Here is a 25347-nt window from a genome sequence, read left to right as displayed (position 1 = left end):
ATACCTGTACAATTAGCACAGGAGCTCCTCCCCACCAGGGTTGTGTGCTCTCCCCCACTTCTCTTCTCTATATATACTAAGGACTGTATCTCAAAAGATTCCTCTGTTAAAATACTGAAGTTTGCAAATGATACAACAGTGATTAGGCTCATTCGAGACAATGATGAATCTGCATACAGACGGGAGGTTGAACAACTACTAGCCTTGTAGTGCAACCAGAACAATCTTGAACTAAATATACTCAAAACTATAGAAATGGTAGTAGGTTTTAGGAGAAACCCTTCTACACTACCTCTTACAATATTAGACAACACAGTATCAACAGTAGAGACCTTCAAATTTTTAGGTTCTATCATATCTCAAGGCACCTAACATCAAAAACAGACAAAGAATGTTCTTTCTGCGCCAACTCAGAAAGATCAAACTGCCCAAAAGCTGCTGATTCAGTTCTACAAAGGAATTATTTAGTGTCATCTGCACCTCTATAACTGTCTGGTATGGCTCTGCAATCAAGTAAGACAGACATAGACTTCAACGGATAATTAGAACTGCAGAAAAAACAATTGCTACCAATCTGCCTACCATTGAGGACCTGTATACTGCACAAGTCAAAAAGAGGGCTGTGTGATAATATCTACAGACCCCTCACATCCTGGACATAAATTGTTTCAATGTCTACCCTCAAAACAACATTATAGGGCACTGCACACCAGAACAACTAGACACAAAGAGAGTTTTCCCCCGAATGCCATCACTGTGCTAAACAACTAATTCCCACAACACTGTCAAATTATTTACTAAGACTGTATTACTATTATTTTTCTCATCCTTCCTCGTACCTATCTCTTCCCACTTATGACTATAACCATGTTAAATAATATCCTTACAATTTATATTGTTTTGTTTCCTAGTTTGATTTGATTGCTTATTAGTAACCTATAACTACTTTGTGCACATTTCTTTTTTCGTATTGTCCTACACTCCCCTTCCTTTTTGATTGTAAGCCGCCCTGAGTCCCCTCAGGGAAAAGGGCGGCCTATAAATAAAAATAAAATAAATAAATAAATAAATAAATAAATAAATAAAACTATCACTAAGTGTTGTATCTTATGATTCTTGATGAATGAATTTCATTTTTCTTCATGTACACTGAGAGCATATGCACCAAAGACAAATTTCTTGTGTGTCCAATCATACTTGGCCAATAAAGAATTCTATTCTATTCAAATTGAGCTTGGAAGCATGCTACCCACATATCTAATCTTCATCCCTGAAGGTTGTGTCAGTTGCTGGGTTTTAGTTGAGGGGAGATGGGGGGATGCTAGTCATATAGTCTTTTCATTCCCATCAACTATACTTCCAAATCCTAATTTCCCATGATTAATTAGAGCAGATATCTTGTGTCCATGTGCTCAGTGGTATTGAACTAAGGATTTATTCAGAAAATGAGCAATCAATCAACTGTTGGGCATTGTAGAGAGGATTATACCATGGTCGTTTTCCTATACGCTGCTTGGAGAGTCCAAGAATGGGACATACCCAAGCTAAATGTCACTAGGGCGGGAAGCTCTCCGCTGCTATGAATGCCCTGTAGGACTTGCCTCCCAAACGTCTCCTCCGCAGAGGCAAACTTATCCAGTTTATAGTTCCGAACAAAGGGAGATAAGGAAGTCCAAGTAGCTGCCCTGCAAATCTCCTCTATCGGAGCCTGGGTCACCCAAGCCGCGGTGGTGGTGGTGCTCCTGGTAGAATGAGTGGTAATCTGTCGAGGTACCGGTCTCGATTGCAGGACGTAAGCGAAGGCAATGCAGACACGCAGCCAACGACCAATGGTAGAGGAGGAAACTTTGCGACCTTGGGATGCAGGTTGAAAGGACACGAAGAGTGACTCGGAATGCCTGAAAGCCGCCGTGCGCTTCATGTACCTACGCAGGGTTCAACGAACATTGAACATGTGCCATCTTCTCTCCCTCGGATGACTGGGATGCCGACAGAAATCCGGGATAACTTCCTGGGCCCGGTGAAACCATGTGTTGATCTTGGGGATAAAAGCCGGGTACAGCTGGAGGACCACCCTGTCAGGATGTATCAGACACAAGCCCTCCCTAACTGACAGGGCTGCTAACTCCAAGATATGTCGCTCCAATGTGATGGCAATCAGGAAAACGGTCTTAAAGGTTAGATGTTTCAGACTGGAGGACTGTATTGGCTCAAACGGCATTGCCTATCAGAGCCGGTAACACAACCTCGAGCTCCCATGATGGGAATCAATGAACGACTGGAGGTCTCAGGTTGGTGGCACCCTGCAGGAAGCTGCGGATGGTGGGGTGACGGCCAACGGATGAGACACTGTCCGGAGCAAAAATCGTGGACAAAGCAGCCACCTGCCACCTGAGGGTATTAGGCGCCAGGCCATGGTCCAGCCCATCTTGCAAAAAGTCCAGCACCTGGGGAACAGTAGCTACTATCAGCGTAATCTCGTGTATCATGGACCATCTTTCAAAGGATCTCCAGGTAGAGTCATATATTCTGGTCGTGGCCAGTCACCTGGATGCCTGGATGGTCTGAATGACCTTGGAGGAGAGCCTGCCCCTGCTCAGGAGGTCCCTCTCAAGTGCCAAACGGTTAGCTGCAACCACTGGGGCTCCAGATGTTGAAGAACCCCCTGGTTGAGAGAGGCCTGTCTCGGGGGAATCCACCACGGTGGATTGACAGACCGACTCACCAGATCGGCAAACCAGGTCCTCCTGGGCCAGAAGGGAGCCACAAGGAGAACCTCCGTGCCCTCCGCCAGGATCTTCCGAATAACTCTGGGCAGGAGCGGCAGTGGGGGGAAAGCGTACAGAAGTCCCGGTGGCCAGGGGCAATGAAGGGCGTTGACACCTTCCGCCAGAGGGGAGTGAAATTGTGTGAAGAACCTGGGAAGGTGTGTGTTCTTCAGGGTGGCGAAAAGATTGACTAACGGGCAGCCGAACGGCTGCGACAGACAATGAAACAGGTCCAAATGCAGGCGCCACTCCAAATGGTCTACGGTGGCCCTGCTTAGCCAATCCGCCTGGATGTTGTTCAACCCGGAGATGTGCTCCACCTGAATCAAGAGCAGGTGTCTTTCTGCCCACCTTCCCAGGGATTCAGCCTCTGCCATCAGGGATCTGGATCAGGTACCCTCTTGGCGGTTTATGTGCGCCTTGGTTGCTATATTCTCTGTGAGAATCATCACATGATGGTTCTGTATGTCGGTCCGAAATTGAAGCAGGGCCAGCCTCGCCACCCTCAGCTCCAACCTGTTAATGCTGTGTGTTAACATTGTCTCCGACCACCTGCCCTGTGCGATTTGGTTGCGGAAGTGGGGCCCCCAGCTGAAAAAGCTGGTGTCAGCCGTGATGGTCAGGTGGTCTGGCTCCTTGAAGAGGGTGCCCTTTGCCAGGGCGGAATCAGCCACCACTGGATGGAGTGATGAACCCGCAGGGGAACCGGAATCAGCCTTGGAGAATTGCTGTTGTTGGCACGTTGGTGCGGCAATAGGAGCCACTGGAGCTGCTGAGAGTGAAGCCTCGCCCACGGTACAATGGACAGGCAGGGAATCGTTTTTCCTAAGAGCTGGGACAATTGCACAATTGAGGTTTGAGGAGAGAGTCATACCTGATGCACCAGGACCATGATGCTTACCATCCACTTAGGAGAGAAGGAGACCTGACAGGTCACAGTGTCTATGATGGCGCCGAGGCGCTGCAACCTGGTCCTCAGTTCGAGATGGCTCTTTTTCAGATTGACAGAGAATCCGTGATCTTTGTGAACATTCTTTGGGAACCCTTGCGCTCTGACTTCTTAACGACCGAAGGCATGACCTTCTTCTTGTCCTTGTTCTTTACAAGGACAGGATCCAAGGCCTCCCCAAAGAGTTTGTCCCCTTTAAAGAGGGCGGAAGCAAACTTCAACTTGGACCTCATGTCCACATTCCAGTGTATGAGCCACATGAGGCGTTGGGTGGCGACACTGGATGCTAAGGCCTTAGACCCAAACTTGGCGGCATTCAGAGTGGCATCAGCTGTATACTCCATTGCCGCAATGATTTTGTTGACATCCTGTCTAAGCTTAGTGTCCCCAGCCAGGAGTTTGGTGAGTAACTGTCTCAACCAAAGAAGTTAAGTTCTGGATGGAAAAGAATCGGAAGCAGACATCTTAATCGCCCAGGCAGCCACCTGATGCGTTTTGTGCAAGATCTTTTCAGCTCGCTTGTCCTCCGCCTTGAGCCTTTCAAGGTCAGGGGGAAGGACAGAGGAGAATGAGAGCGCAGCCACCGAAGCGTCCACAGGGGGCAACTTCAATAAGTCCTCCAAGCTCACTACCACTAGGGGTGGCAAGGGTGCCCGGCTGTGCCCACTGTTTCTGCACTACATTTAGGAATAACTTTGGAAGTGAGGTCCAAGGGATCTGGAGCAGGTTGTTCAGGGGCAGAAGAACCCAATCGGGTTGAGGCTTTAGCCTTACCCAATATAGTCTTGAAATTGGCTTGTTTTAAAAAACCTGCGAATGCAGGTTTGTCAGGGATGGTTCCTTCATCACTCGAAAACTTGGGTTCCTGCCCTGGAAGAATGTTCTCCTCCCAATCTGAATCCCCACTCTCCAGCGAGGAATGGGGTGGTACTGGTCTTTGTGCCTGGTCTGCCCTCTGCAGGTCAGGAGGCCCTGGATTAGGCCTAGGCCACTGTGCGCGCTTGGCCTTTCACTGCATCCCAGCCTCAATGCCTTGAGAAATGGCCCTGGCAATGACCTCCTGCATCCCTGAGGAAAGCTCAGAGCCCCAGTCCTCTGCGGGGTGGGCTCTTTTGGGTGAAGAGGGCAAGGCCTGTTGAGGGGCTAAGGATCCCACAGGTATGACCTCCTCCTCCACTTCCAGCTGGCAATCAAAGAGATCAGCATGCTCAGTCATTGAGGGCCCTGGGGAACCGGCTGTGATCAAGGAAGTCTCAAGGGAAAATTCCTGCTCCTCCTCACTGTCCAATATAGGAGGTGCGGGCCTGGCCCGATCTACCCGAGAAGCATCCCTGGCAGGCTCCTGAGGGGAAACTGTGGCCTGACCCTGGGCCTTAGAGAATTGGTTCTCTGGTGCTATCTGGCGACGTGAGGCATCCCTGTCCTGGCCCTGTGCCTGCTTCTTGCTCTGCCTGGACGATGGCAAGGATGCCTTAAGGGCTCCCTATCTGCCCTGCCAGCTTGTCTGTGTAGTCCCTGCCAGTAGAGGTGCCCGGCTGTCCTGAAACCCCGGGATTCTGTTCAGCCATCCTTCCCTGGTGGGGCCCCTGCAAACAGTGGGTAGATCAGGGATTGAATAACTCACCACCTGCTACCACAGCAGACAAGAGGCCACAAGGGACACCCTGAGGCCACAGATATAAACAAGGCCGTGTCAAGAGGAAGTGCCAGAAAAAATCCCCCGGTGCGAGCTGCCGCGCTCCCAGAACCAGCGCAGAAGAAGAGGTAAAAGGGTATGACCGGGGGAGGCCTAAAACCCCTATGCTGCCCAACCCAATCGTCAGAGATAAGAGCAGACCCGCTGAACCAACCCGGATAGGAAAGCTATGTAGGCGATCTGCGCAGAGCGAGGCTACTGGCAGGCTATTCTGGCAACAGAAGAAAAAATGCACCAAAAGAGAGGCTTCGCGCCAAAAATAAACAAACCAAAATGGCAACCACCACATGTAAGGCTTCCAAAATGGCCACCGCTACAAGTAAGGCTTCCAAAAAGGCCAACACTACAAGAAAGGCCTCCAAAATGGCTGCCACCACATGTAAGGCTTCCAAAATGGCTGCCACCACATGTAAGGCTTCCAAAATGGCCACCACCACCAGGAAGGCTTCCAAAATGGCCGCGACCAGCAGAGAGGATCTGAAAATCACCTGTGACATCAAGCACAGTTCAAAATAAAAGTGAAGGTGCCGTGGCGATCACACATAGCCCCACCCGCTGCCTGCACTCTTCTGCCTCCAATAGCCTGCCGGGCAGTAGCAGGCGCCCGGACAACCCCAGGATCCCTGAAACTGCACTGGTGAACCGGAATCCAACCAAGATTATTTAACTCACCACGCCTGCTCTGGGAAAAAAAGAGAAAAGGAAAAAAGGAAGAAAAAAGGTACTTGAAAAACAAAGAGTCCAAGTAATCTGCAAAGGACTGGTCTTGAAATGAATTGAGAAAACTGGCAGTCAAGACAATCAGAGGCGTGGCTAAAATTTCAATTCAGTCCTGGGCAGATTGGCTGAGTTTAATCCATTCTTGGACTCTCCAAGCAGCGCACAGGAAAACTGGCATGTCTTTATGACAGTTGCACTGTCCCAGGGTCATGTGATTACCATTTGTAACCTTCCCAGCTAGAGCTTCTGACAAGCAAAGTCAATGGGGGAAGACAAAAGATTCACTTAAAAACCAAAGGATTCACTTAACACCTGCAGTTATTTGCTTAAACAACTGTGGAAAAAAGTTGTAAAATAAAGAACAACTCACTTAACAACTGTTTGCTTAGCAACAGAAATTTGGGGTTCCACTGTGGTCATAAATCAAGGATATTTGTATATATGTAATTTGTTGGAAAAAAATCTACTTGGATGTGAAGGAAAAATGTTATATTCTCCATTTAATGATCTCTTTAATTAAAATATCCTAAGGTAATAATTACAATTCTCTCCTATCATCATCATCATTATCATCATGTCTAAAAATATAACAGAGTATCGTGTTTAAGTGCAACAGAAGAGATTTTGGTCTTAAGAGAGGACTTTGGCTCCCATATTCTTATTAACCAGATTGCACAAACCCCAAGAAAGCAAAGCAGCAACAAAGAATCCCTACTTGTTCACTCCAAGACAGAAAGAGGCCCAGGAGTTAGAAAAGTCAAGGTGAGCCACTGACAGGAAGCTTGCAACTCCCAGTTGTTTAAAATTCCAGTTTACTGGAACTTCCTATTATAAACTTAGAATACAGCTAACGTCTGCTATTCTAATTATTCATTGTGATGCTCATTTAAAATCATTTTAAGTATGCACATGGTTTCTTTTATTATTACTACATAAGATACAAAGGAAATAATATTTCAGTTTTAAAAATATACCATCAAATACAGAGTTAGATTTTGTTCATTAAACAGCAACCGGGTGTTTACATTCCTTGCAATTTTGGATTATGAAGCTCTTGGTCTGCATTGCAGACACATTTTTGACAGAAGACATTGACTCTCTTTTGAACAACTTCCTTTTACTTAGGCTGAATATTATCAAATGAAGGAGCGTTCTAAAAATGTCTCTAATGGAAAAAAAAGTACAATTTAACACTTAATGTCATGTAGAATAGATACGTAGATTCCCATTAAGAAACTTACATGGGAAAATGTTTTTTAGCTATTCTTTGTGGAGTACAAGCAACAAGTATCCAGGAATCATTTATTTGAACTACAATTATACACCCAACAACAGGAGGGCAAACAGGAGTATGCAGAATTTCTAGAAGAGGGTTTGGGGAATGTATTTTTTCATCAGTAGATTCCATGTCCTGAAAAAAGTTTGAAAACTGTGCAGGAAACTATGTTAGTCCCTTTGAATGAAATACTGCATTGTTAGAGATCAATGAGAAGGCAACTTTCACTTCTCTATGATCACCCACACACTGGCATATATTGTAAACAAATAGATTTAAAATCCTTTAGGTTACCTTTCACAACTAGAATAACAGAATATGTGAGTTGGAAAAGATTATTCCGATTAGTTCACTCCTTGCTAAGGGAAAGAATCAATTATATCACTGTCAACCAGTGGCCATCCTGCTCTGTTTGAAACTTCCAGGGAAGAAGAGATCCACTGTTCTCAAGTCCCTTACTTCAGTTCAACTGAAATCTGCTAGAAATGCAATGGAGAGACTAAGTTTTGAGGTTTTGTTTTTAATACCTCAAGACACCACAAGTGACTGGATATATTGTCCTGTTAAATGTACATACTGTAGTTTCATTGATTGGGATATGAAATTATGGCTTGTCATAAAAATTACTGTCATTAAAACATGAATTTACTTTTGAGAACCTCTTCGGGCTGTTTCTCTTCATAGTGAAGTTCTTTTTCTGGATTTGTACACAACAGCTGCTATGAAGAAAAGAGAAAAAAAATCTCTTTCAACTTTAATAGTATCAAATCCCAATACACCTCTATTTGAAAGCAAGCATGCTGCTGAGTAAACTGCAGAAGAATAACAACAATAATATACTGTTGTATTGTCTCTAAAGCAAGGGCAGGAAGCATGATGGCATAGAAAATGCACTCTTGCTAACTCTCTTAAACCCTGAGGGAGCTTTCAAACCTTTAAAAAAATCAATATGGGAGAAAGCAAGAGTGACAGACGCTTCTTCTGTATGATTTGCCTTACCTGGAATTGTATGTGTGTGTGTGTTTACAAAAGAACTAAACACAGAGATTCCAACAGAGTGAATGGAAGTCAAATGAGAAGGTACTGTGACTATGCTGCACAAGAAGTATATTTCAATTAAACAAATGAATTAGAAGCTGGAATACTTCAAGCAATGTACAGCTACATACATGCAGCATATACATCTATATGTTGTACTACTAGAACTCTTTTGCCTGTAACCTTGAACTAGACAAAAAAAATACACAAGGCAACAAATTTTGAATTGAGGTAGATCAAATGAGCTAACTTATAGAATGACTAATAAATTGCGGACCAAAGGAACCAATAGGATTGAAAGTTAGCATTTGTTGTCACTTAAATGTTGTTGTGTCACTGCCCAGAGGTTCAATAGACTGGGTCTGCCCTAATCATCTGGAGACTGGGAAGACTAGTCTTTCCTTTGGCCATTGGAGATCATATAAACTGGACCAACCATGGCCCTTTCTGGAGGCTGAGTAGATCAGTCAGCCATGGTTAAGTTGGCATGAAGTTACTCCCACTCCCATTGCTTTTTGCTCTTGGTCATTCAGTTTCTGTTTCAATGATCATAGGTTGTTTAGGATTTTTTAAAAAATAAGCATCTATATATTCAATAAAGCTGTTACTGGACTGCAACTGTTTTGAGCTACTTTCTATGTGTTGGCAAGCAACTAGGTACAGAGTCTATATTTCAAATAAGGAGCAAAAATATAAGCATGGGCAGACTCTCCCAACAAGAATCTGCTCATGGAACATTTTGTTACATTACAGTCCAATTTAATCAATGTTTCTTGAATAGTCTTAATTTCAAATATTTGTTTTCTTCCAAATTAAGTACAAGCAACTTTAAATAACTAAATATTTCAAAGAACCATTGTATTAAAACTTTTTAATAAAAATAACAATAATCAAAACACCATTGTACCTTGTCAGTTGCTGTCTCCATCTTTGGTTCCAGACTGTCAGTCTCAATTGGACGCACCACTTTACTCTCTAATGAAAATAATGTAAGCAATTATAATATGATAATTACAATAGGTTATAATCTTATGGTTATCTGGCAACTTTACCCTATACAAACGGCTGAATAAAGCCAATTTTAGTAAATTAAATATTTTTGAAATTTTATTTGGAAACAGGATGGTTTGGTTCCAGAGATAACAATATAAAATTAGAATATATTCTGCAGGATCCAATCTGAGTGTGGCTAAAAAGCCACACACAACAAGCACCATATAAATACAACACACAGAATAGCCCAAAGACACACACTACTGGAGAGAGGTTCCCTGAGTATGGGCTCCACCAAAAGCTTCGAAGATCAACCTAAATTAGATTCTGCAACATTATCCTGTATATTCACCTTCACTTGTAACAGAATGTTATTCTGTTTTGCTATTTTCAATTAGAATATTATAGCTTGCTTAAATTTAATAATTTTAATATTATATTTAACAAATATTCAAAATTTAATAGGAAAGCTACATTTATCATGGAGAAAAGTCACTACAACTTCTATAACTTCCCATTATATTATGAAATATGTATTATGGCAGAAACAGGCAATACCTCTTTTCTTTATTTATCCAGTTTTTGAAGTTCATTATGAATTTGCTTATAATATTTTAAATGCACATTACTCTTTAATAAAGTAACTTTTGGAGTGGCAAAATAAGATTAATTTTTTTACAAGTATTATTTATAACTATCAAATTATAATAATGCATTTGTTGTTTTGTTAGAATGAAGTACTATCAATAAAATTACTTTCACCTTTATTAGTACAGTTGTACAAGAATAGATATTTTTGAATGCCTGTGCCTGAGCAGAAACATAGGTGTTTCTGTTGATTTGGTCCCTGCCTGGAAGAAAATTAGCTGTTTAGGCAGAAATAGATTGAATTAAGAGGGAGAAGAGTGCAAAGAACCCAAGGGAAGTGAAGATATGGAGATTCATGTTTTTTTCTCTCTCCACAACAGTTCCCGAATATCCCATTGGCCGTACCCTGTTCCCCCACAAGTCTTCTCAGCCTCTTCTATTTCCTCTTTTGTACAGAAAATGCCTATTCTATAATGCCTTTCATAGAACAAGAAAACAGAACATGCTTTGTTGGCATCCCTCATACTATACAGTGTAAGTCTATTCTGAAGCCTTACATAAACAGGTTCTTATTAATTTGTCAGACTAAAATCCCACCACTCTAGTCAAATAGTAATACTTTGGATTTATACTTCATTGGCCTAATTATTGAGACCTGGGAAAGAAGAATCAATCAATACTACCTTTACCTTTGGGATGATTGGACCACCACTTTTGTTTCAGAAAACAGGAATTGCTACCTACACTATGTCCAGAAACACAGACCCATTTAAGTCATCCATGGCGAGAAATAAACTTTCTTTCAGGAAGAATTTTTTTTTTGCATTATTCATGAGGTTATTTGAGGGTGGCTAACACAATTGTGTGGCTAACACAATTTATCATGACATAAAGATACTTCATTTTTATTTTCAAGCACCAATGATCTATAAACCTTTTTGGCAATGTAATATATAAAGTGGTCCACTAAGTACCCGATTCCTTCCAGATTTTGCAGACTATAGCCATGACTACTGGCCAAATAAGCTATGTTCGACAAGAGATTTTCATAGAACTTCTTGGGCATTTATCCTAATCTAGTGATGGCTAACCTTTTTCTAAAGGTGTGCCAAAACTGTGTGCATGCGTACTATCGCGCACATGTGTCCTCACCCCCCCTGCGCAAGCAACCTCCCTGTGCATGTGTGAGCGCCCCCTGTGTGGAGGAGGGGATTTTTGCGCTCCCCAGGCTCCAGAGGCTTTCCTGAAGCCTGAGGAGGGCAAAAACGGCCTCCCGCAGCCCTCTGGAAGCTTGAAAATCAACTGGCTGGCGCAATCATGCGTGCTGGAGCTGAAGGCTGCTGAGGGCTGCCATGCCAGCAACTATGACTCCGTGTGCCATCTGTGGCAAGCGTGCCATAAGTTTACCATCAGGGTCCTTGTCTATAAAGACACCAGTTGTCACCTGTTGCATCTGGTTGAATAATTCCTTATTTCATTTCTGTGCTTGTGTGTTTGTGTTGGATGTCCTCTTTGGTATCCTCTTTCTTAAGACTGTCATCCTTTCTACAATTCCCCACTTAATAGTTAATTCATTCTTTATCATTCCTAAGGCAGGTCTACATTTCTTCACAATCAGGGGGGGGGGGAGCCTTTTCTTCCCACATAAAGTTGCGGTCTGTGGGCACTTTCATACTTCTTCCTGAGAACAGAAAATAAACTGACAGCCCGAACTTCAGATCCAGGCTGGCCAAAAGGATAGATTGATCTTAATGAATGAAAAAACCCTACCAGCCCTGACTTGCCTACTCCATATTTTGTTTCACCTGAGACCTGAACAACTCAGATATTCTAGGTTTTGGTTCTGCTGAGGCAAAGTAATTTCAAAATAGAACTTTTGAAATATGAAATTCTAGAGCAACAATGGCGAACCTTTTTTGCCTCGTGCACCATAAGTGGGAGGAGCGCAGGGGGGGTTGTGTGCGGGCGTGCCACACCTATAATACAATGTGCGACCTCCAGTGCACATGCACGCGCTACAGGTGCTCCCCCTTTTTTGCATGCTTTTTTCACCTTCCCCAGGCTCTTATAAAGCCTCTGGAGGGCTTCCAGGGCGGGTGGGGGAGGCTGTTTTCTCCCTCCCCAGACTCCTATAAAGCCTCTGGAGCCTGGGGAGGGAGAAAACAGCTTCCCCCGCCTGCCCTGGAAGCCCTCCGGAGGCTTCAGGGACCTTCAGGAGGCTTTCCTGAAGCCTTCGGAGCAGTCAAAACGACCCTCCAACCAAACTGAAAGTCCATTCCCGAACTTCTGGTTTGCCCGTAAGGCCGTTTTTTGTGCTCTGGAAGCTTCAGGGAAGCTCATGAAGCCTCTGGAGGGCGTGTGTGTGTGTGTGTGTATGTATAGGCGCTTTTCACCCTCCCCAGGCTCCTATAAAGCCTCTGGAGCCTGGGGAGGGCGAAAAATGGCTTTAAAAAAAGGGTGAACTCAGGCTGGCCAGCTGACAAGGCAGCACCTCCCGTGCCCTGACAAATCGCTCCACATGCCACCTGTGGCACGCATGCCATAGGTTCACCATTATTGTTCTAGAGTAAAAACAAAACCATCTTTCTACTTTGTTCAGTTATTAATACATTTGTCCAAAAGATAAATTGCAGCAGAATCATTTTATCACAGCTAAAATCTAAATATGTAACTTTTTTTCCCCATTTTTCAATATATTATATTGCTGTCAGGTCCTTTACATCCCTATTGGGACACTGCCATTCCCGGATGTTCCTTTACAATCTCTTTCCTGTTTCTGGTCTTCCTGTCACTTTGATGTACCTGCTTGGGAAAGGGAGAGAGAGGAATTGGCCTGGGGCATCTGTTTTGACAGTTGCGCCTGAGAACCTATCATCTTCTCACAACAATTTCACTCCTGTGGATTGCCCCGCCTCGGGTTGGACATAGCAGAAGGGTTTTTCTGCAACGTTTAACCCAACAGCAACAATTTCAGATCCTGCCTTGCTTTCTTTGCTATCACTTTCTCTCAATAAAAGTTTCTTTTTGAAATAATGCCTGTTTCAAGGGTTCTGCTTTCTTGAAGAGAGAGGAGAGGCAGGTCCTTACAAGTGTTTTATTATCTATTTTCACAAATTCCTATTTTATCTTCTCAACTGTGTTAAATATTATGTTTTTAATAATATTTCATTTCCTTTTTATAAATCACATTATTACAGATTATTTCTACCTTATTTTTTACTAATTCTAAGGTCAGTTTAATTAGTCATATTTTGCCAAGGTTTTCCCCTCTAATTCCTGTCTAATTGAATGAAACAGCTTGCAATGGTATGATATAGGAACAGAATCAATTTATTCACATTCTGTTTCTTTTGGCCATTTTAAACAACATCTATTCCTTCTACCGCGTTTCCCTGAAAATAAGAACTGATCTTATTTTCTTTTGGGCCCCAAAGTAAGCATGAGGCCTTATTTTTGGGGAATGACTTATTTTTTTGACACAGGCATGTCGGTGAGGCTGGTGCTGCGACCATGAGACAAGGCAGGGGGCGGGACTGGCTGCCTCCTGTGTGAAAAAGACAAAGCAAAAGACAAAGCAGGGTGTGGAAAAAGGTCTGTTCAGGAAAAAATAGGCAGAAAGAGCCAGGCGAAAAGCCACACCCTTCTGCCCGCCAGGTCGCTTCACCCTTCCAGAGAGAAGCCAAAGTTTCGATCCTGCTTCTGGGCGGAGCACAGGGCAGGGCACACATGCAGCTTGCCCTGCAGAGCTTTGCCCAGCCTTTCCCATCAGGAAGGAGTCTCCTGCCTTCCGTGGGGCCCTTTCAGTCCTTCCTGCAGCTGCAACCCCCCTCCAGCCCCGCAATGTTGCCCATCTCGGTGAGGGCCCCATCCAGATGGTGGTGAAGGATACTGTTGGGTCTGTGGGGCCTGCAGAGCCCTGATGCTGATGAGGTGAGGCAGCGCTACAAGTCCCAGCCACAGCATAGGAGTGGCAGCAGGAGACACTCTGTTGGCTGCTGTTGCCAGGTTAGATGGGGAAGAGGCCACCAGCATCAGGCTCTGCAGGCCGGATGATGAACTACGCAAGCTTGGGTGGGGATGGCGCCATGCTATCCTACATAATTCCCCAGCTCCGCCCCACCCCATCAACAGTTGGGTGAGAAGAGGAAAGAGCTGCTCTGCCCATTCAATGACATGGCTGCCCGCCCACCTCTTCCCTTTCACTCCCCTCCCAAGCCGGACTTCCATGCTATAGAGGATGGGCAGATGAGACTCAGTCCCTTACCCGGTCTCTCTTCGCTTTTTCAGAGCCAGCACTGGCAAAAGGCCTCTGCCAGCGCTGCGCATCAGCCTCTGCTGGAGGAGCTTTCTTCTGTGTCCCCCCCCTTCTCCAGAGATCACCTGCCCAGCAACAGCTGCCTCCCCCTTCTCCTGTACCTGCTCTTTGGTCCTGAGGCACTGCTTCATACTGCCTGGTCTCCGTTTGGCGTTTCAAAGGTGGCAGGTCTGGAGGCCTGCAGCTCTGCCTCCGTGTTTCAGTAGATGCCAGTTTTGCCTTGAGATGGGCCCATTTCAATGCCTGGAGCCATTGGGAGGGTGCTTTCCAGCTCTGTTGTGTTTCTCCACTGCCACATGCAGGGCAACAAAAGAAATTTGTGGGACTAAAAAAAGTTCAATCAGACCTTTCCACTTGCAAAAAGATCTTGTGAAGTTGGAAGGTCTGATTGAACTTTTTTTTAAAATACCACTACTTCTTCTTTCCCTGCATGTGGTGGCAGAGAAATACAATGGAACTGGAAAGCAGGTAAGCAAAGGAATGCTTTGGAGAAGAGAGGGGAGCTGGGCGGTGATGCTCCAAGCTCTACAGTGGTGGAGAAACGCAACAGAGCTAGAAAGCAGGTGGCAAGGCAAACCATCCCCAAGGGCTCCAGGTGCTGAAATTGACATGTCTGAAAGTAAAGCCGGCATCTCCCAAAATGCAGCAGCAGAGCTGCCTCATTTGAAATGGTGAACGGGGACTAGGCAGCACGAGACAGTGCCAAAGTGGCAGGAGTAGGAGGAGGCAGCTCCCCTGCCACCTGCCTCGCCTCATGGTGGTGCCATGCGCCCTCCTGTCCTCTGATGCGCCTGTGAGCAACCAGATGGTGGGACTGAGTGGGCAGGGCTTAAGTAGGGTTCATTTTGGGGCAAGGATTATATTAGATGCAGGTGTAAAATCAGACTAGGTCTTATTTTCGGGGAAATATGATAGTTGCTTAATATTCTATAGTGTGTTTGGGAGATGTTTGGGATGAAGTCATGTAAACATCAGGGTAACATCTTCTATTACCAACAAGTTGGTAAGTTGTACTCCCCCTCCCCTCACTTGCCTTCTTATAAACCTATTTTCAGAAACATGGCCTAAAGAAATATGTTGTTTTTCATGTTTTAAAGCTGTCAGGAAAGTTCAGTTATATTTGATTCACTGTACTCTGTATTTAACCATTTGAAATCATCATTGGCTAGTCTTTCCAATGAAAACGGACATACATTAAAACAAGGACATTAATAGAAAACCACCACAAGCTTATTCCTCGGGGGAATGTGATTACTCCATATGCCCTGAGTGACTGGAAAAGACTGCCTCAGAGGCTACTCTTGTCCTTATCTTTAAAACTCCCAAATTTCAACAGTTTTCTAGAACCTAGACCTTTACCCACACAAATAAACACCTTTCTATTTTTGTAGCCATGCATATCTGGGTTATTTTCTTCTGCTGTGAGTGTATTTAGCCTTCTATTTTTATAAGCTGAAATACAAATTATGAATTGAATGGTAGAATAGAAACATTTTCAATAAACAGAAATTGGTGCTCAAGCCAAGGCATTCACTGATTTAAATATTATAAAAGTGTTGAAACTTAGTCCTGATTTCAGATGTTTATTATTTAAGTATTTATAGCACTCACACCTATACAACCCAAAGTATGCATTCAGTAAGAAGGTGACATCTTTGTTATAAGAAAAGACCAACTAAAGAACACATACAAAATTGTCAACAACTTCAAAGATATAAAATTCACAAGGGAAGAAGAAAAGAACAAGCTACTTTTCCTGGATATCCTCATCAGCAGAGATAGCAATGACAAATATAGAAATACAAGTTTATTGAAAAATCACCCATACCAACCAATTGTGCTAAAATATTAATAATATTATATTAATATATTAACCCAATCTCTCACAAGAGTAGCTGTGCAAAGAATACTATTTAGATGAGTACAATCATGCTTCAGCAAGCCTTAATACGAGAAAAAGGAAACAGATCATCTATACATCTTGCAACAAAATGGATATCCATGCAACTTCATCAAAAAGTGCCTGACACTCAACCCAATAAAGCCCTCCAAAACATCCTAAGTAAACCAAAAGACCCAGCAGAAAGCAGGAGTGTAAGGACTGCAATATCCTGTACATAGGACAAAAGGCAGAAGACTAGCAGAAAGCATATATGAGCATCAACTAGCAGTCAGAAAACTTGAGGAAAATTCCTTAATTTCACAATACGTGGATAGACTTAACCATAGTTTCAGCTAGGAAACATAAACCATCCTAGATCAAGTCCAAAACACTACAGAATTCCTGGAAACCTGCCATTCTGACAAATTGACTATTAATAGGCACAAAGATGTAAACAACATCTATATACCATTCAAGAGAGACAACCAACAAGGAAACAAAAAGATCAGAACACCTCCTCACCAGCAATCAACACCCAGGTGACAAGATTAATGCCAAGATTAACATTAGTCCAAAAAGAAGCAAATAATGCCCAATTAAGGAATTCCCAAAGAAGCTAATAGTAAACTCCACAATCAAAGGACTACCAAGACCACTCCCAGCAATTCTAACAGGGAAAACTATTAGAATATAAATGAGAGCAAACCCCACTCCTTACTAGCACTGATGATGTTACCTAATTTGGATAATGAAATGTCTGCAAGAAAACAGTCAAGCTCAGGGAACACCGAGGAATCCTTATTATAGCTTTCTTTCATAACATGATGAAACTTGAGATCGTTTGCTAATTAATTCCAAACTATATTTTTTAAAAATAAATTCAAATCATTAGCTTTTGTATGCATTACATTAAAATCCTCAGAATCTTACCATTATTACCAGGTCCTGGTGCTCTCTGAGCTTGGTTGTTTGCTGTCAGCTCTGCCATCTTTGCTATGCTTTACCAAGCTTGATGACATCCAAGAAGAGGGAGAGGAGAAGGGATGGACACCTCCTGCAGCATCCTGCTGGCCAAAACATGGCACAGGGCGGGAGCATATGTGGGCATCTTGCACCCTGTTTTGGCCAGCAGAGTGTTGCAGTAGGCCGACTATTGGGTCTTTTAGTTTAGTTAAGATGTTTTGGAAGGACTTAGTTGGTTTATATGCTACAGTAATGCTGTGTGGTTGTAATAGTCTTTTGGCTGTTCTGAAACTTTTGATGTATGGTAGTGTTACCCTTTTATCAAGGATCAAGAAGTTATCATCCCACTACAGTGATTAAACCTATTATGCTAGTCAGAAAATGACTCAGCCCAGTACAGAATCAACAAGGATACGCGCTATCATAGAAGGGGGGGAAAAACCAGGAGTCATCTACAACATGGGTAAGGACTAACAACTACGTAGGACGGACAGGTAGAAGACTAGCAGAGCACATCAATGAACACAAACTTGCAATCAGAAGACATGCTGAAAATTCACAGCACATGGACAAAATAAATAATAGTTTCAACTGGAAAACCATGAGCACCTTAGATCAAGCTAAACCCATACTAGGGAATTTCCGGAAGATGAAATACATACAAATAAACCATATTCACAAACTATTCAAAAGAGATGAAAGACTAGAGCACATCCTTTCTAACAGTCAGATAAGCAGGAGTTAACGCTAAGCAAACAATCAAGCAGAAAACAATACTCTAATCCAAGGAACATCATATGCTGGGCATGTACTGTATATAAATGGAGCAAACTCCATACTCATTTGCAATGATGATATTACCTAGTTGAAAATGAAACATCTGCAAGCAAGCAAGCTCAGAGAACATCAAGGATTCAAAAGTTGAACCCTGAGCTAAAGATAATCTATTCTATTTAATTCTTACCATGATTGTTTTCTATATTTCCATGAACAAGACCATCTGGTACTTTAGCATTTACATCAGTCTTGCTACATTGAGCATTCTCAGAATTTTCTCCTAATTCAAATGGTACTGAACTGGAGTTGGAGACATCCTTTTCTTCAGTAACTTCAGTTTTTATATATTTCCCATCTTCTTTGGATTTATTTCCAGCCATATGTGTTTCAGCAGATAGATCACGGCTACAGACACAGGAATCACAACTTATTTCTGCACAGGGAAGTTCAACTATATTAACAGGTTCCATTGTACATGTGGAAATGTCTATGCTTTTACTATTGCCATCAGTCCTGGATATCACTGAAGGTTCTCTGCTTTCCTCCCTGCCCTGGATCCCTTGGCCATCATTAGGTAACTCAACTAAATTCTTACTGTTTTTTAAATCTGTCAACATAGCGGGATCCAATTCTTCAGGGCACACATTGGTTTTCTCTACCAATTCTGTGCTTGTCAATGTACATGGAATTTCTTCTGAGACAGCAGCCCCTGTTCTGTCAGGATTCTTTGCAAGATCCTCTGTAGTTGAAGCAATAAACATCTGTTCAGATATACTGAATTCAAGGCCATGACATATTCCTACTTTTGTAAGTAAATGCATGTCACTTTCATCTAATTCAGATTCTTGGCTTGTAGCTTCTTGAACAGTCTTGTACTTTTCTACTTCTGGAGAGACCACTGTATTTTCACTTCTGTGTTTTGTTTCTATTGGCACTACATTATGTGTAACTCTGTTATATATCTCAGTTGCAAGCTGAGCAAAATTCAATTTTCCTTCTGTTTCAGAGATCTGATTCATTTGTTTCTCAGTAGAAAATTCAAAATGTTCTACTGAACTTGTTGAGATTGTGGCAGTATCAGTAGTTTGCTCCAGTCTTGGATCAAAGCATTGAGCAATGTCTTCATTGCCTTCCTCTGAAACAGGAGTTTCTGTGTATTCAATTATACTTGTGGAAATTGTAGCACATTCATCCCTTCCCTCTTCATCACCAATCACCTGGCTTTCATTGCTTCCTCCAGTGAATACACTGGGCATATCAATGGCATTTATCTCCATGCTGCTGGTTTTCTCTACAACTCTGTTAGTGGCAAGTACAGTGTCAGTATCTTTCACTGTTACGATTGGCATTGGAGTTGCAAATTCTTTTAAAATACTAGTAGAAACTTTATTAGATTTCATAACATCTCCATCTTGATTCATATATTTGACAGTTGTACTTGGTGCAGGAAAACTGAAATCTTCAGATGTTAGTAGACCTTTGACCTTCTCTAAGTTTTCAACTGTTCTAGCAACAAGTGGTAATGTTGGCTCATTGTGCTTGACAGAATGTGCTGAAATAGAGCACAATTTGGCCCCACTTGTAGAGATGATTTCACCTTTACTTTTATCCTTTTCATTAGCAGATGTTGAAAGTATATTTATTTCCTTAGATACCATCTTAATCAGTTCTCCACATTTCCTGTTATCCAAGGAAGATTCAGTGTTCTCACTCCGCTCTTCACTAACCAATGGTTGATTTATACTTTGTTTATTTAAGAGTTCATTGTTATTCTTAAGTGTCTCGGTGAACAGAGAATCCTCTTTCGGGGAGACAAATGCCATATTTTCATTACTTATGCCAACACTAGTGGTGCTACTTGCAACTGTCCCCTTTATATTATCACTATCAACCTTCATTTCTTTTGATAAGCATGCCATAATATCAATAGAACTTTTATTTGCATTTAATGAATATTCATCCAACCCTGTTCCAAGCTGATCTGTAGACAGACAGACAGAACTTTCATGTTCTGTAGTTCCCATGTTAATAAGCAACATTCCACTTTCTTCTGTTCCTGTACAAACCAACACATGTTCTGCTTCTTCATTGCCTCTTCCTGTACTAGTTACAAAATTTTCACTTTCTTCATCTTCTTCTTTTTCACCTGTGCTGGTTACACAACCTTCATCATCAATATATGAACCTTGACTGACTTCAACAGCATTTGTTTCAGTTCTAGCTTCTGTACTGTCTGTGGCAAGTTGATATTTTCCTTCTGTGTCTGAGACTCCTACAAATCCTTTCTGGTTTTCCTCCAAAAGAGTACAAGCAGGATCATCTTCTGCTATTATTCCTGTGCTACTGACAGCACTCTCACCATTTACAATGTCTTCACTTTTGTCAGCACGGGATACTGTTGCTAGGTTATTTACCATTTCAGGGCATTGCCCTGTTACAGCATTCTCTTGTGAATCTGTACCAGTCACTGAACAGATAACAGAACCAATGAGCTGAGTTTCTATAGCTGTACAAGTCACAGTGCCCTCAGCTGCTTTAGCTTGTTCAGATTGAACTGAGTTACTCTGAAAGGTATCTGGATCACCAATCATAGACTGATTCTGAGCTTCAGTACCTGCACTGGTTACAGCACCATCACTTTCTATTTCACCTGTGCATGTGGCACCACCATGAAATCTGCTCATTTCAACATAGTTGGAAGCCACACATTTTTGTTCAGAGCTTGCACTGGTTACAGCATCATCTTTCTCTTCTGTTACACAGCTATTCACACGTTGATCAAGTTCATCTCTTCTTCCATTGACTGCCTTCTTTGTACTTTCTTGTATGTAATTCACAGTGCATTCACCACTTTCTCTTTCCTTTGTACTGGTTGAAGAACTCTCACATATTGCAAGCTCTTCCATAACAGCACCACTTTCTTCAGCCGTTGTGACAGTCCACTCACCAATTGCTTTTTCTGTCACAGAATGGGCATTTTCTTTACTTTTGATCCACGGACTCAAAGTGAAACCTTCATCTGCTTCTATACTTGCACAACTTAAATGAGCCTTTCTTTGTTCTTCTGAGCAAGTAATAATGGCTTCACCTTCAGTCAGCAAATTTGACATGTCTTCATCTCCATGGTTTTCTTTAATACTATCAGCTATGGAAGGGATCCCAGTAGGTCTTTCTGTGCTAGTTCCTATAACATTTGCATCAGTTTCCATGCTACTGTGACTAACAATGCAATGGCTACCTTCTACACTACTGTCTACTACACTTCTTTCATTATTATCTTCAGCAACTTCTTTCATATCATTTCCTCCTTTGTTGAATGTAGATACTTTGATTTTTTTTTCTGAAACATTCTTGGGCACTGAACCTGAAGATAATTCTACTAAATTACTAATACTCTGATCTTTGTCTATTTCCAGTTTATATTCTGCAATATTCTCACTGAAATGATCCCTTTCTACTTTCTCCAAGTTGATTAAAACATATTTGTTTGCACTTAAATTTGTAGGTGCTGCTTCTGAACCAATGAGATTATCATTCTCTAAGATACTAGTTGATGCACTTTCAGTTCTTTTTTGCCCAGTAACTTCCTGAATGCCTGCTACAGCACTTATACTATTTCTAGGTATTAATTTAGAAGGTAAATGTATTGTGTCCTCTGAGTTTTTAATTCTTATATTGGCAGGATCATCTTTCAGGTTTGCATTGAGTTCGATGTTATCATAAAATTTCATTTTAACATCAAGGGTTTGACTATCTGAAATAGTATATTTAACACAAGATCTATTCAAAGATCCCTCTTTAGATCCATTATAAGGATCAGTGATTTCTGGAAGATCTACATCCATAGATTTCTGATGTGCACATTCTCTTGTTAAACTCTTTATTGACGAACTTTGATGACCGCTACTTGTAAGATTCGTTGGACTATGACCATCCTCAGTCATTCCATGAAATTTTAATTTTTCGTTTTCATGAGCAGCATCAGGTAAAACGTGATCAGTTTCTTCAGAAGCAGCATTTACATGATGATGTTCTTTTTCAAAGCAACTTAAATCCTTTGGAATCTGCCTGAAGGTGCCACTTGATACATTTTCTTCCTTAGTAGGAAAAACTTCCACTTTTTCTTCAGAGTTACTGAAATTTGAATACGTTGTATTGAATTCAGACATTAAATGATGATGTATTTGGTCTTTGACAATATTTTTCAGTTCAGCTCTCCCTTGTAAATTATTACTGCTTTCTTCCTCAATTTGGCTTTGTTGATTATGTATATCACTGCAACAGTCTTCCATTGGCTCCTGGGTTTGATCAGAATACAGTAAGTGCCCAGTAGTCTTTTGAAGAGAAATGAAAGGGCTTGTGAAGGCTGGTATTTTTCCCTCTCTCGTATCTATTTCTTGGGTTGATGTATTCACCTTTCGATTTTCATTACTTAATTTTTTAATAGGCTTCTTCTCTGTGTGCAGATTTTCTAGCACCTTTGCATTGTTTTCTACTTCTTTCATGCCTTTGTCTTCTGATTTTCCCTCATCTCCTTTCTTTTTCATGTCCTTGTTATGCTTAAAATTTCTGCTTTTGTGATTATCTGCTGACAATCTCCTTTCCAGTCTAGAAGTACTCAAATATTTATCACTTTTACTTCTCTCTCTTATTTTTTCTCCTAATTGCCCCTTAACTTTATGATTAGCATCTTTTTGGAAACTACTTAGTGAATGTGCTTCACTTTCAATTTCCAACTCAGTTGAATTTTCTTCAAAAAATTTCATTTCCTGTTTGAACTTAGGTTGTTTATCTGGATTACTCTCTTCTGAATGTTTATCTTTGTCCAATTTCTGCACAGATTCATGCTTAGATAAACTTTCTTGCAATTCACTTTCAGGTACTTTTGCTGATTTGTTATAACTCTTGGACACTGGTTTCAATACAATCCTTTCTTCTAAGCCACATTTTGATCTTCGTCTGACTTTGTGTAGATTATCACCTTGCCGCAAAATATGATCCAAATTGGATGATTCTGCATCATGCTTTTCTTCTTCATTTCGTTTTGATGTTATGGAAGAAACATGAATCTTTGAGGTACTCTGTGACTCTTTTGGTGGCCTAGAATCATTTGGAAACTTCCTGGATTTGTAATCTGCTTTCAATTTCTCTGTGGAAAGCTGCCTCTCTTTTCTATTGGTCTCTTTGCGCATAGTCTCATTTTTTTCTGAAATGTTTTTCATCTCTTTGCTGTTCACGGAAGCCTTTCTTTCACTTCTATGCTTGTTTTTCTTTTCAGTTTTATCATCAGGCAAAACTTTTGCTAGTTGATTATTTTTCACAACGGTTTCTTCATTTCTCATGTTCTTCTCAGAAGGTACATTTTCAACATTTTCACTTGTTTTCTGAACATTTTCTCCTTTACATTTATACTTCATTAATGATTTGTCTTCAGAAAGACTTCTTTCTTTTTCATTTTTATCTTTTGATGGCCTCACCTCCTTCTTCAGTACATTCTTAACACCTGGTGTTTCTGACTCATCCTTTTTAATATGTTTTTCATTTTTAAGTACATTCCTTTGCTTTTGAGGTTCTTCTGGACTGACCTCTGCCATCTCAAATTGAGATTCTCCTTCAACATCTGGCTGGATAACCTCCAATTGGAAAGAGGCAGACGTTCTTCTCTTGTGTTCCTTTTCAACTTTGATTTCACTTTTATTTTCCTCTGGTGAAAGTCCCAATTCTGCAATTTTTCTAACAACTTTATTTCCATTTTTGCCTTGACTGACTTTAATTTCTTTTGAAGACAACTTTTCAGTACCCTGCAAGATAAAAAAGGGACAAATTGTTAAGTAATCTTTAGTTCAAATACTGATAGCTTCATTTATAATTATTTATAAAATGGATTGGATCCAGTGCTCTTCTTAAGTGAAATTTTGCTATTGTTAGAAACAATTTCCTCCAACACAATTGCTTATGCGATTTGTATGTCAGATCTCTAAAAGTGAATTGCCATTCAATTGGGAGGAGGGAAGCCTCGGAGTTAAATCATTAGCTACATCTGTAACAACTGAGTTTTACAACTTCACAACTGGTTTCCTGTCACCGGGAGACTGAAGATCCCAACATCTCTGGAGGGATGTTTATGATAGCCACGTGGGATATATTATTTTGATGTCTACCTAGAGATAGCTATGGGAATGTGTGTTTTATTGACTCCCAGGACAGAAGAGTTAAGGAAGCATCTTCACACTTGTGTATTGGTCAGAATCTGCATTCAGACAAAGGGGAGGGGTCATTATCAGCTTAATCCCATTTGCATTGCCTAAAGGTTTTCAGATGCTGCTTTGCCTCTAATGGTTTCCATCCTGCCTGATTAAAGGTTTCTTTTGAAATAATCCATTTAAAGAGTCTTTACTTTCTCAAATTAGGAGAGGAGTCATTACATTTGTCAAGGTTCCGACTAATGTACCATTGAAATCAGAACCCCAAGGCTGGTAGATTCTTCACATAACATGTTTATTGGATATATCATATCAGCATACCTCGTGAAAACCAACTCTGAAAGTTCCAGCGGTTTTTACATAATTAAAAGAATAAATCTTCCCCCCTCCCTAGTGTCATCAGTCATTATCCAATGAATATAGCTGTCGGGCTTCTCTCTTCCTTCACCAGCCATCTGTTACAATGACAGGAAAACTTTTATTTTGACTGTAAGCTGGGCTATCTACTTCCCTCCTCCCCTTCTTTCTCAGGTTTCGTGGCAACTGTGTGACAACACAAGATGGCCTCACCCAGGGAGACAGATTGGAATAGTGGGCTCTAAGTAGTACCATGAAATCCAGGGCTGACAAACAGTTGCCGGGGGTGGCGGTGGTGTCTTCAGACTGGAACCTTCTTGTAAAGAAGGTGATGAAAGAGCTGTATCTCGAGCGGCCAAGAGGAACTAAACTGGTTCCTCAAAGGCCAGAAACTAGCTCTCTGATCAGGCAGCAGGGGCAGCAGGCATTGTAAAATGTCTGCCACAAAGTCGGGTCAACTGGGGTAAGCATGAGTGCAGGAGCGATGGCTGGCTGAAGTGACGCGACTGGCTGAGAAGATTTAAAACTCACTAATACAATAAGCATGAAGTTGGAATCGGGAGAAAGTTCGAGCGTAAAATAGCGTAAACTGATAAATTGGGAACTGCGTGGAAAAAGGAAGAGGAAAGGGAAAATGATGGTGGTTTAAAACATCGAAGCCCAAAGAGAAGGTTGTCTTTTTGTAGCTTGGGAGGCGGAACTGAAAGAAGGACTAGATACCTTACTGATATATTCTGTTGAATTTGAAACCTGGAAAGACCTTGCTTCTAATAGCGGTTAATTGATAAACTAAACTCCATGGAAACCTCATGGAAAGAGCAG

The 25347-nt window shown here is 41.7% G+C and overlaps 1 protein-coding gene across 1 annotated transcript in view; it reads right to left on the bottom strand.

The window, feature by feature from the left end:
* Positions 1-25347, bottom strand: part of BOD1L1 (biorientation of chromosomes in cell division 1 like 1) — a 75967-nt gene that overhangs the window by 20778 nt on the left and 29842 nt on the right. Inside the window, exons 10-12 of the mRNA XM_087724633.1 lie at positions 18153-23766; positions 9355-9422; positions 8059-8128 (exon numbers count right to left, since the gene is read on the bottom strand). Coding sequence (XP_087580759.1) covers positions 8059-8128; positions 9355-9422; positions 18153-23766 — 5752 coding nt within the window. The remainder of the gene's footprint in view (positions 1-8058; positions 8129-9354; positions 9423-18152; positions 23767-25347) is intronic.

The sequence above is a fragment of the Thamnophis sirtalis genome, unplaced genomic scaffold, assembly GCF_051295495.1.
Source record: "Thamnophis sirtalis isolate CommonGarterSnake01/CBP01778 unplaced genomic scaffold, rThaSir2_p1.2 scaffold_10, whole genome shotgun sequence".
NCBI lineage: Eukaryota > Metazoa > Chordata > Lepidosauria > Squamata > Natricidae > Thamnophis > Thamnophis sirtalis.
The sequence above is the reverse complement of the archived record's forward strand: the minus strand, read 5'-3'. Positions and strand labels throughout refer to the sequence as shown.